This window comes from Varanus komodoensis, unplaced genomic scaffold, assembly GCF_004798865.1.
Source record: "Varanus komodoensis strain SLA01 unplaced genomic scaffold, ASM479886v1 scaffold14_1, whole genome shotgun sequence".
NCBI lineage: Eukaryota > Metazoa > Chordata > Lepidosauria > Squamata > Varanidae > Varanus > Varanus komodoensis.
In genome coordinates this window covers 11,658,995-11,671,980 of record NW_025335438.1, presented here as the reverse complement: position 1 = coordinate 11,671,980, position 12,986 = coordinate 11,658,995, and the positions used below count along the sequence as shown (strand labels likewise).

The 12,986-nt window shown below is 38.6% G+C and overlaps 2 protein-coding genes across 2 annotated transcripts in view; one reads left to right on the top strand and one right to left on the bottom strand.

Moving 5' to 3' along the window:
• Nucleotides 1–7,659, top strand: part of SULF1 (sulfatase 1) — a 144,214-nt gene extending 136,555 nt beyond the window's left edge. The window contains exon 21 of the mRNA XM_044423840.1: nt 6,840–7,659. Within this exon, the coding sequence (XP_044279775.1) occupies nt 6,840–6,876 (37 nt within the window). The 3' untranslated portion in view covers nt 6,877–7,659. The remainder of the gene's footprint in view (nt 1–6,839) is intronic.
• Nucleotides 1,608–12,986, bottom strand: part of SLCO5A1 (solute carrier organic anion transporter family member 5A1) — a 60,035-nt gene continuing 48,656 nt past the window's right edge. The window contains exons 5-9 of the mRNA XM_044423845.1: nt 12,158–12,356; nt 5,752–5,911; nt 3,933–4,174; nt 3,000–3,064; nt 1,608–2,280 (exon numbers count right to left, since the gene is read on the bottom strand). Of these exons, the coding sequence (XP_044279780.1) occupies nt 1,823–2,280; nt 3,000–3,064; nt 3,933–4,174; nt 5,752–5,911; nt 12,158–12,356 (1,124 nt within the window). The 3' untranslated portion in view covers nt 1,608–1,822. The remainder of the gene's footprint in view (nt 2,281–2,999; nt 3,065–3,932; nt 4,175–5,751; nt 5,912–12,157; nt 12,357–12,986) is intronic.

Sequence of the window (12,986 nt, the reverse complement as noted above, 5' to 3'; positions counted from 1 at the left end):
GGATTCCACGAAGAACCCAATATAACATTACAAACAGCTCTTCTGAAAGTCTTTTTGATCTTATTGGGAATATACCTGTGACAGTTACCAATGAATTATACCCTTTAAGTTGGATTAGAAGATGTATCTCCACAAGTCACCTTCAATGAACAGTTAACAAAAGAACTATGACCAATTCAGATTGAACAAAACAAACAGACAACTCTCTAACTTTGGCCCAAACTATATTCACAACTCAGCTGCATGATTCTTCACACCTTCAAGGTGTGTTTGTTTGCTTTAAATAGGCTGTAGCATTAAGAACAGTTCCCAACTTAGAAAGCACAAGAGAGGCAGCTTAACCCATTCCCTTCTTGCCACTTGCCAGTTCAGACCTCTCATTCACCTCTCCCGGTGCTGCTTTCTCTCCCATGAGCAAACATCTTACAGGGATGGGGATATGAAAGTTGTTGTTATGAATAAGTGACAGGGTGGGAAATCCCCTTCCCTGAAAATGTTGGCCTCTAGAATTCTATGCCCATTTTGCATTTAAAATATAATACAATTGAGTACTCCAGGTATAATTTCAGGATAAGTTTTTCCACAACCTGGCAAGTATGAGGACATTCTTTTCAATACTGCAGAAAAAGATTTGACCAGCTCTGGTTATCTGGCACATATTTTTGTAGTGCTGATGAAATTAAAGAAATGACCTTCAAATGCTGCAGTTATAATGGATATACATCTGTCTGCAACATGTATGAACTTTAAAGGACCCATACATTTGCCTAACAATTTACCTTCAGGAAATTGACAAGAATCCAGTGCATATGACAGCAAACCACATGGCAAAGCGGTCACTGAAATGCATCACATGTTCAGAATGACACTTAGTGCATAATGAGGTATATAAACAGCAGTCTGGTCATGTGACAAAATCATTAACCACTGTGCCATATAGCAGCTTAATATGTATTAGTTTCTCCTTGGATTGTCACACACCAAGGCTGACTTTGTGTCAACTCAATTTAAGAAAGCACTGAGTGTCGATTTGGTGATACTATTGAACTATCTGTAGTGGATTAATTCCCAAGTGCAATCATATGCAAATCCCGAATTAATCTTTGATGTGCATGTTTGTTATGCTTTCATCATACCAAAAACTAAATACTATTGGTAATAATTTTGCAACCTAAACTGAAAAATAGTATGTCAAGCTAGAATTAATGAACAGTACAAGCTGAAAGTATTATGACTTGTATATGCCAGATGAAGTATGAAATTATAACTATTCTATGTGTTCAAGTATTTCCTGAAAAGAAAAGAACATATAGTATAACTGTACATTTTATGATTCCAAATGGCCTCTTTTCCACATCAGGTGACAGAAACATGGAAGAACATACACATAATAAAAAGTTGCACAGCTGAATCAAGTTTAGGTTGTGCTTTTACAAGAGAATTTAGAAGTGTTCCAGCTTGCACAGTCCAAGGCTTGTGGCTGCATAACCTCAGTATTTTGTCACCAGTAATATACAGTTTTATCACAACTCACTTTTTTTTTCTTTTTGCAGCTTATGATCTCATTTACACATGCCTTGAACTTCAAGATTTAACAGACACTGCTGAAGTATTTACAAACATAGGTTAAAACACTATTCTCCAAAGGGAAGAAAGAGCTACCTGGGTTGTTTTGAGGTATCCAGCCCTCAGATATGCCATGTCTCTGAGCATTAAGTTTGTTGCAGATCATGTTAAGAAAAAGAAGGCACAGATGTTTCAAAGGGTCCCATACTTTAAATTAACCAAGAAACCAAATCTAAGGTTGCCAAGGAGGAGGGCCCTATATCTCAGGAGTGGCTTCTTTTGAAGTTTTCTCAACTGAGGCATTTATTGCTTCTATAAGGGGAGCAGGGTAGGTGTGTGCTGTGCAATGCATTCCTTTCATCAGATCAATATCCTCCGCACGCTCACCTTGAGAACTAAAGGTAGGACAGGATCTAGTCCGTGCATAGTTTTGTTGAGTTCCAGTGTTACCTACCACTTCACTCACTGTGCTGATAGGCAAACCCCGCCACATCTGCCTTTGCAATTTTTCTTCTTTATACTTAAGGGAATACCAAGCAAGGAAAATGAACAGGAATCCAATGAATTTGAGACCAGCTGATAGGCCAAAGTAGACAAAACGAAACGACGTCACATCATATTCCCAACATGAGCCCTGCACACCACACTCCTGTTGCCACAGCATGCAGGTGGTATCAATGACAGCTCCAAAATAAATAGGAGTAGGAATGTATGCTGAAATAAATTGGAAGGATAAATTCAATTGACTCTTACATTAAAACAACTTATTTTTATATTACACAGTTCATAATTTTGGTATATTGCACTCTGTCAAGACTAAAATATTCTTTCTTTAAAACCTGACAACAAATCAAAGTGAAGGGAAGTAAGTCTTAGGATCTAGATGTTCATGAACTATTTGCTTCAAAAACAAAGGAAATGCTTAGATTTAACTGGGCAACTTACAGGACTGTGTTCAATGTCAAACTTAGCATGAACAATAAACTTCTAATCACGTATTTTGCATTAACAATATTACTGGAACTCACAATAAACCATGGCTTGTAAGAACAGAAATGACCGTAGCCTTAATTCCACCAACTTTCTCTTCCCTCTCCCCATCATCAAGCACAGCTGAAAGCTTCTCTATCAGCTTTAGTCCACCAGCTTTGCACAGTTTGTAGAATAAACTATAGTAAATAAACTGCAGTTTGTGAAGTTCAGAAAACACAACAAACTGCTAATAATTAAGAACATAAGCAAAACATTGTGATCTCCTCATGGCTACAGCAAAGGGAAAAGGGATGAACCTGGACAAGGCTAGGCCCATCACAAGAAATTATAGTAACAGGCATTTGCTCCATTCAAATGTCATCATAGTTTTCTGTAACATCTGAATAAAGCCAATGTAATCTAGATAGATAGTAAGTCAACCCTATTTGCTCTGCACTCACCAAGGGTTCTTAATAAAACAAATTGCATTCCAAGTGCAAAAGGCCTCTCACCATCTTCCACAGACCTAGAAAAGACATAGTAATTGTAAAGCCTTGAACTGTAAGCCATCATTTCTTAAGTTCCCCTCCTTATACAGAATAAACCATCTTATTGGCATGCCTATCAGCAGCCACACAGTAAGTGGAGATAGGCAATTTAAGAGAAGTAAATTCAGCAGTTCAGAGAAAGCAACTTAACTGAGGAAGCAAACTGAAAAAAATCTCCTGTATCACCTGATGAAAAGCAGAATCAATAAAAATTGATCAGGCTTTGTTTTCTATTCCACCCAAACTGCTTCTCCATCCCATTCAGAGACAAGGCAAAGAAGCAGCTCCCCAACTTCCACCCAATATAAGTCTCCATTTTGAGTATTTGGAGGCATAACAAAATGTTGAAGTAAAGCAAAGTCTTTGTATGTAATACCTAGATCTTATTATTGGAAGCAGGTCATATTTGCAACACTCCTATGCCTCATTACAATGATAGTTACTGTTTGTGAAACTGCTGACATTTCCTAATATCCTCTCACCATTTATAGAAAGGTAAGTTCTATCCTGGTCAGTGCAGCAAAGTTGTACCAGGGGATCAAATATTTCTGCTTAACATGCAACTTCCTTTTAAAACAGAAATAATAAAACACTTTGGAGCAGTAATATTAATTACTGGAAATATTAGTTCGATTAAAAAGCTATTTCCCTATATACACCCTGAGAAGCTGTATATCTGTCTCTGAGGGCCCACACAGGCACAAACACCTAAAAAAGAGCATTCAAATCAGCTACAGCCAGATTTATTATCAGACAGGCAAGGACGAGACGATGATGCAGACACTCAAAGGTGAGAACAGCATACTAATCCCCGACTGATAGTGTAATGATCCAGGCACCTCTCACCTGAGTGTTACTATAATGGCTGATGGCTGGGCACATGCTGTAATAAGTGTAACTATGAATAGAAAAACAAGGAATGGGATGAGTGTATTGCAGGTTCGATTACATTTCCCAGACACAGCATAACCATTCTCATTGAGATATGTTTTGACGATCACCACTCTTAGCTGGCTGCGCTGTCCAACTGTTGGTGGCGTGATAACTTGGCGGCTCTGGACACAGGCACATTCTGTATAATTTCTCATCTGTGAAATATTGAACAGAAGGAACATGAAACAAGGTTTCTCGTTTGTATGTTTTACTAAGAAATCATAGTTCTTCAGATATGCTAACATAAGGGCAAAATGAATCACACCCTTGTTTTTCTTGTAGCCATAGTAAACATGATTCTGGAAACATGTATTTGCTGAAGTAATTTGTATTTGCATGCTAAGTCATAATGGAGGCCTGCTCAGTCTTCCACAAGAGAAGTCAGAGCAGAGGATCCAAACCAAGGAAACTAGAACTTTAAAAACATTGCTTTGGGTATGACAGGTCAGATTCATAGTTTTAGACACTATTTGAATTGGGCAGGGCCTGGGTTAGAAACCATGCTAAGAGTGACCTTGGAAGCCTAGCCAGGATGAACAAACAAGAATGTAGACCTATGATCATAGTATGACAGACCAGGGTACATCTAGAGCAATAGAAACTTAGACCTGCAGCCATTCTCTGTCCAATTTGCATAGAGCCCCTTCTGTGAGCCACACCCCCTGCCCAGGCTGTGCCCCCAGAAATCTACCAGGGGTTTAGGAAGAAGAAAGGGGCCAAAGCAGAGCTACACAAGATGATTCTGCTGCTCAGCCTCCAAGCTAGGGCCACTTTACCCTTGCTACACTTTCCTTTCTCAGGGGGATCAGGTCCAGTCTGAAACACCAGCTGGAACTCACATTGCCACTTAATGTTGGGGAATGGTGACATAAAGGAATATGGGGACATCATCCAGCCTACATCCCATCTAAGCTTCACTCCACCTAAGTTTTCCTGAACTACTGAGTAGCTGGTTGGGCAGGCAAGCTGCTTCCTTTCAAATGTTGACTGCTGTGGGTTTCATCCAGAAAACCCACAAAACTTGTTCTCCCTACCAAGTGGGAGTGATCCACCTTGTGGTGAACTCTAACATGTACATCACACACCTTGAAATCATTACAGCAGAAAAAAGTCACTTCTGTCTTGGAGGAAGACCAGAGGGAAGAACTATAATAATAATTTGAATTTAAGAATGCCTGAAGTTGGGTGGTCTGAAGGAAGCATTTAAGGAAACCCACTTTGGCTGTGAAAACATCAAAGAGTTTCTTAAACACAGGCAAGCTAAATTAGAAATCTGAATAACAACACTAGGTTATGTGAGGCCTAGAGGCATAGTTTTTTCAAACTAAGCTTTGCACCAGCAGCATTTTTCTATGCACTGTCAATACACTTTGTCATTAAGCAGGAAAATTATTTAGGCTAAGAACAATCACCATTTTCAGTGAAGTTATAAGCCAATATCCACAGGAAAACAGGAAGCTGCCTTCACTCAGTCCATCTAATGCAGTATTTGTCTACAATGAGTGTTATCAGTGGCTTTCCAGCATTTCAAGCAGAATGCTTTTCCAGCCCTATCCTGAGATGCCAGTTACTGAATCTGGGATCTTCTGCATGCTGTATGGCTGAGCTACAGCCCCAGTCCCTAAAGAAGCAGTTTTGGCAAGGACTGCACCGAAAGTGGAAGAAAGATGGCATAACCAGCACCTTTTTTCATAGTATAAAAAAGCAAACATTTGATTGTTGACATGCTCACCCCTATGCTTTGATTTCCACTGCTGATACAACCAGCCAGGCAAGGGTTGAAATATGTAATTCCATCTGACCCACAAACAGGTTCATACTCATGGATTTTGCAGCCACAGTTAACATTACAGCTACCAGTCAGATTCCTATGTGTCATGGTGAGAGTAGGGCTACAAAAAAGGGAGATAACATTACATGTTAACTGCAAGAAATGTTAAACAACTTGGAGACATATTTCCAAGTGGTATAAAGACTTTAGAAAGCAGTTTCATTAAGAGTCATGCAGTTACAAAGATATGATAGCCAATAATTTTTATCTACAGAAAAAGACACTTGATATGGCAGGTGTACTGGAATTCACTCACTCAATACTCACATGGAAATTCATAAGGGAAGTCATGGGACATGTGGAAGACACATTGGATATTTAAAGAATTCACTACCACAGGATGCAGTTAGGGGCACCATTCCAGATGGGTTTAAAAGCAAGTTAGACAAATTCATGAAGGACAGGGCTATCAATGAACACTAGTTGTGTTGTCTGTATGCCGCCTCCTGTATCAGAGGTGGTTTGCTTATATGTACCTTATTGGGAAACAAAATCAGGAAGATGCTATTGAATTCATGTCCTTTGCATTCATGTTTTCTACAGACATCTAGGTGATCACTGGATGAACAGAACATTTATCTAGAGACTGAACCAAGAAGGGTTCTTGTTTTCAATTCATACATAAAATAAAATGATAATTCAAAAAGTTTTTCACTGAAGCATTGTCTCACTGGATTTTCAGAGTAGGCCTTATTCAAATAAGGCACCTTTCTCCAACCTTGTGGCATCCAGATGTTTTATACTGCAGCTCCCAGAATTCCTGGCCAGTAGTCAAGTTGATGAGAAATGAATCAATTCCTTGAACACACCAATTTCTTTTTAAGGAAAAGCACTTTCTCCTTTACCAATTGTAAATGGACAAATACGTTTGATGCAATTAATATATTTTATTAATCTCTGAGAAGGATGGGACTGGGGAAAAACTAACATTATAAAAAGTAATAAGGTACTAATGACAATGTTTTCTTTTAATTAATCTCTGTTTTCAGACTTCCAGCCAAGGTGAAGAAAGAAACAAAGAACTGAAGCTGTTACATTCAGTGCTTTAAAAAGTGGCATGACCATTCATTTCTCCTCAAGAACATTTTGTGACTCCCAAATGTCAAATCCAGCTGCAGCTAAAGAAAACAACATGAATGCTTGCAGCTTGTAAACAACAGGCTTCTCACACTGTCTTCACTTGTACACAGACAGCGCACTGCAGAAGTCGTTCTAGTTTTATTTTTGCCATTACCAATACTGTAATGAAGATTTATTTATTTCAGTGGGTGTGTGCCATAAAAAAAGAGTTGAATGAATCAGACTGGCAGTCCATCTACTTCCACAACCTGTTCCAATAGTGGCCAAAGAATTTTGGGGATCCTACAAGAAGGATGGGGATTAAAGCAAGAAGATTTACATCAGCAAGAAAAAAGGTAAATTTGGTAATTTAAATCAAGTTTCTCATTGAAATATTTCATGAACAATGGTGCATAGCCATGCTGATTTACACTAGAAAGTACTGTTGTCTAAAAACATAAGAACGTAAGAAGAGCCATGCTCGATCAGACCAAAGGTCCATCTAGTCCAGCACTCTGTACACACAGTGGCAAACCAGCTGCTCACAGGATCCCTCAAACAGGATGGGTGCAGGACCTCCTCCTGTCCAAGTGCATCAGCAACTGGGGCATGCAGGCTGGCCTCGTCTGATAAGGGTGGTAACACATAACCAGCAAAGTTAACAGATACTCTTAGCCTCCCCCCCCACCACCATGAATCTGTCCTTTTAAAGACATCCAAACTGGAGACCAGTACCACTTCCTGTTTCATTCCTACAAGCAGCTTTTGCACCTTTTATCTCACAATATATTTATAGGGGAAATGTCTTGCAAATATTGCCATGCAGGGTATTTCTTTTTATTAGCATCGATGGCAGTTTGAAGTTAACAGCACAGTCCTTTGCATCCTGTGAGTTCAGTGTTCCTGACTCCTATGTAAGTGGATACAGGATTGCAATTTTAGCATGACCATATAGAAAGATGCACAATGGACAGACAAGTTGGTCTTCTTTGTTTTTTCCCAGTATTGCTTCTCTCTGCTTCACTCTGTCTTGGTACAACCTTCACAGAAAAGGAAGTAGCAAACAAAATGGCATACCCATGACCAATAAGTAAAAAGGCAAGGACTGAAAGTGACTAGAGAACATTTCAGTTTTTAAATCTGTTGTTCAATTGTTCTTTTTCAGGTATTGTTTTTTTAATCTACCTTGCTGTATATTGTCTTAACCAACTCCTCTGGCTTACTGGGTTTAACTCTTCTACCATGTAAATATAGAACAAGAACCATATCCAGCCTGTTTCATTACACATGTGACTTCAGTCAGAGACCTGGTTCACACAATTTAAAAAAAAAAAGTCAAGGTGGCTTATTTAAATTATGTTGCATGTGAGGCACACTGCATAACTGCCATGTGGGCACACCTTGTTGTATTGTTGGAGACCTAGCAGCATGGATTCTTGGAAATGAAAACAATTTGCTGTAGCTGATGGACTGCTGTAGTGTTATTTCCCCCTCTAACAAGCTAAGCTGCCCTGGGTTTATGACATGACAAGCGGTCATAATTGAAATGGTGGCCTGCATGCACCTTGGTGGCTTATTTTGCTTATGCAAACCAGCAAAGACTAATTGAAAGCCCAGAACATCATGAAAAAAGGGTTTGTAGATAGACTGGAAAGAAGCAATTTCATGAGATGAAAAGTTGACTTTGATCCCCATGGTTAACTGGAGGGTAAATTCATTTTTAAAAGACTGTAAGCACAGGTTTAGCAAGCTTATAAATGAAATTTCATTGCGTCTATGTTAGTTTTCAAAGTGAGAGATAAATTTAGAATGCTATTAATTACATTTTTAAAAGAAATATAAATTAAAAAGGCTTAAATAGGTTTTGAAATAATCCATTGTTATCTGACTGCAAAGAAATACTATGCAAATACAGTATTTCACCCTAGTTTGTTGCACAAACATCCCTCAACCAGTAGTTAGAGACTTTCTGCTTCTGAACCAGGGGACGGATCTGACCATCACAGCAAGTACCATTCCATTTATAATTTTATAAATTTTTCTCATGCCCCTAATAAGCTGTCTTGTCCCACACCAACAAGAAAAACAAACCAAATCTAAGAAATAAGCTTCAGCTCATGGCTCATTTTATTTGACCCTTCTTTGCAGGTTTTCTTGCTTTAAGTTAACCTCTTTGAGTGCTAAGAACTGTACACATGATTCCAAAATGTGGCTTTACTATAAATTTAGTACTCATTATATTTTCAGTCCTTTTTTAAATATTTTTTCACTGTCACCACACACTAAGTTGAGCTGTCGACCACAGCTACAAAATACCTTTCCTGTTTAGTCATTAGAAGTCCAGACTCCTATGCTACATTTGTAAAGTTAGGGGGTTTTTTTGCCAGTGTGGATGACCTTGTATACTGCTCCACCTTGTCCATTATGTTGCCCATTTACTCTGTTTAGAGAGTAAATGCAGTTACACTCCTTCAAAGCAGCAGATTTCTAACTTGGACATTCTCCTGGAGCCCCCTTTGTCACCTGACACTCAGGTGGCACCAGTAGTACAGAGTATCTACTATCAGTTTCAAGGGGTGGCCCAGTCACATCCCTACAGGGAAAATCTGGTTTCATTAATTTTTAGTAACCTCCAATTGAGATTGCTGTAGTGCACTCTACATGGGACTGCTTTTGAAGACAGTTCAGAAGGTGAAATGTGTGCAAAATGCAGTAGGCAGATTGAAAATGGCAAGCAGAAGGACCAAACATACAATACTGATTGTGAGCTAAATGCACTGGCTAGCTGTACATTTGAGTCAGATTCAAGGTGCTAGTTTTGACCTATAAAGCCTTACACACCTGGGGACTACAATACCTTTACGGACTGGCCCTCCCAAAATGGGCTTAGCCATATGTTATACGCATGATTCGGGGCCCTCCTCTGAAGATGGCAAGTGGACCCCTGACTGTGGAACAAACTCCCAAGTGAGGTTCAGCTAGTATCAACATTCTCATTTTTGGGGGGCCAGGTCAAGAATGTCTACATTCAGGAATTTGGCAGGGTATGATAGGTTCTTTTCAGATCCTGAAATTTCTTATTTTTGATGATTCATAGTGTGTGTGAAATAGAGAAATGGTTTTTATTTTGTATTGACATTATCAGACTATGAAAACCTACCAGGTTTTGACTGTATAAAAATCTAATAAATCAAATGAAGTCCAGTCTCACTAACATTCTGGAGTTCTCTGTGAGACTATGGAGTCAGGGGTGATATAGCAAATAATGTATAACTGGATTTCCAAAAACCTTTTGACAAAGACCATCACTGAAGAGTTTCATGTGTGAATTTGGGAATGGAAAATTAGCAGTATGCTTTGGTATGCAATTTGTCAGCAGCACTTTTGGGATTCAAAATTCTAGAGTCATCAATTCTGGGACTAGGATATAATGCACAGAATGTCCTTGAGTGTTCTGATGATAAAGGGAAATTATGGCACATCAGCGAATGTAGGACTGAGTGCATCAACAAATTTACAGAATAACTTTTCAGCCTAAACTTTGTTAGTTTTCCAGCTTCTTCAGCCAAGTGTAATCTCTAAGAGTAAGCAGGACACAGAAACACCCAGAATTATTAGCCAGTTCCCCTAGCTGAAAACCTGCAAAACATGAACCACACACTGTAATTACTTGTTCTGTTTTACCTGTATGGTAAGAGATTTATCGACTTGCTGAAAAGCAAAGCTCTTTTTGTTACAGATGAGCTAGAGATAAGGTATTTAAAGAGAAGAATCTGCTTTCAGTCCTGTGCTTGTTAGTATTTATGCAGTGCCTACAGGTATGTTATAGTTATAAGAAGGGCAACTAGCTCTTACTCTTAAGAACTTATAATCTAAAACAGAAGAAAAATAAATTATGTGTCGCTATAAAAACAATCAGGTATGAGAATGGAAGAGCTCTGCTAGATCAGGAAAGGTTCAACAAATGCAGCATTCTGTTTCCTACACTGGTCAGACAGATTACTCTAGGAATCCCAGAAGCATCATTTCTCTGAGTCCAGTATGAACTTATAACACAACCCCCTTCCCTCCAACCTCCCCAACAATATGTATGTTTTGGGGAAAAAAAGAACTGATTGCTTGTTTCTTTGATTGATTGACTGATTGATGTGCTTCAGCTTCTCTTAATCCCATTTACTTAAGTCTCTTATAAACAAACATTTCATGGATCTTGCAGGTCATCACCACTGGAGAGTTGTTTCTGTCCATAGTCTCTATCATATGGGTTTTACATTGATATCCAGCTTTTCATAGAATTCAAGGCAGTGCATATGGCCTTATCATGCAGTTGTCCATCCAGACAATGGTCAGATCTAGAGCTAGTTAGATTCAGTAAGGTTTCTGCCTCATGTGCTTCCAGTTTAGGTCTAGAGGCCCAAATAATGTATCCTTTCATCTACCCTCACCTATTACCTCTAATTTCAATGGGTAACATATATCTAATGTGGAAAAGCCACTATTCCCACTCATTAAATAATTCTGGAACCCTTATCATAGTCACAGTTTGGGCAGACAAACTGGCAGATCATACAGTTCTCTAGTCTCACAAAAGGCCCAGAAGCTTTTGTCACAGTTTTTCCTCAGCAGCCTTCAAAGCTACCATTTTAAAGTAAGACTTTATGGTAATTCATAGCCCAGAAGTAAGATCACTGGATCTCTCTGAAAAATTTTAAAAAATACTAATACGATTCCAAATGAAATGAAGAGGGTTTGTCTTTCAGTAAGTTTAAATTCTACTTACAGTGCTAAATTATTTATTTGGAAGTGAGCTTCTCTGAATATACTTGACCAAGTAAAAGGCAGTAGCCTTACTTACTTTACTTAGTAACTTGTATCCCATGTTTCTTCCCTTATTGAACTCAAAGTGACATAGACAGGAAGTGTAAAGCCACCTCCCATCCAGGTCCTTGCCACCAGCTTCAACAAAGCAGTTGAATTTGTGCCCCTCAACCACACTCTGAGACTTTTCAGAGGATATGCAATCTTCTTTTCAGAACAAGGCAGGAAGTGTTCATGGTGTAATACTGGTGCCAGCCATTTACTAGAGCTTTAAATTGTGGTTATCTATTACATCTCTCCATTTCTTGTTTTATTAAAGCACTTTTAAGTTCTTTATTCTTAGCAGGGAAAAAGCCAAGTTATTAACTTTACATAAAAGGTTAGCTTTGATGTAGGGCATACATTATTTCGTCAGACAAAAGGTACTTACCCAGTGGTATATGGTATATTTATCCCTCCTAGATTAATGCTTTCGCATCCAACAATAAAGAGTGTTGAAAAGCACAACAGAGACACACCACTGCAGATCATTGCCAACTTTGCAGATTCTCTTGCACTGAGCTTGAGCTTTTTTATAATGTAGCCCCCTAGGACAATACCAACACCAGCACTTGGAACAATAATTACACCTGGTTAAAACATTAAAATATATATTGGGTTAAAAGTGGGAAAAGGAAAGAGAGAAATTTATTTTTCACTGGTTGAACTTGTAAAATGCCCATAGTTTTTATTAACAGTTACAGCAAAGCCTATACATGTCTACTCAGAAATAAATCACATTTGTTTCAGTGGGACTTACTTGCAGGCAAGTTGGTATAGGGCTGAAGTATTAATATCCACACTTAAATTCAACTAAAATTCTCAGACTAGCTTAAAAGGTAAGACAAGATGTACGTATTCATTTATTCAGGCTCTGAAAAAACATGAAAGCAGGTGGCAAGATTCTCTCTAGGAATGCCTTTAAACAACTGAGGATCCACTACTGAAAAGGCACTTAGTCTTATAGGCACTATAAGCCTTAATTCAGTTGGCAGAAGCATTCAAAGAATGCCCTCTTTATATTTCGTAATATCAAGGTTCAATCACATAGGTAATTTATGACTCTACTGCCCTGTTTAGGAAGCAAAGCATTGGTTGATTAGCTCACAATTTGCCACAGAGCATACTGCCACAGTTTGCATATACAGCCTTCAATCAAGCTAATTAATCTGTGATTTGCCACTATTACATGTGAACCATGTCATTATCTAAAACAGCCT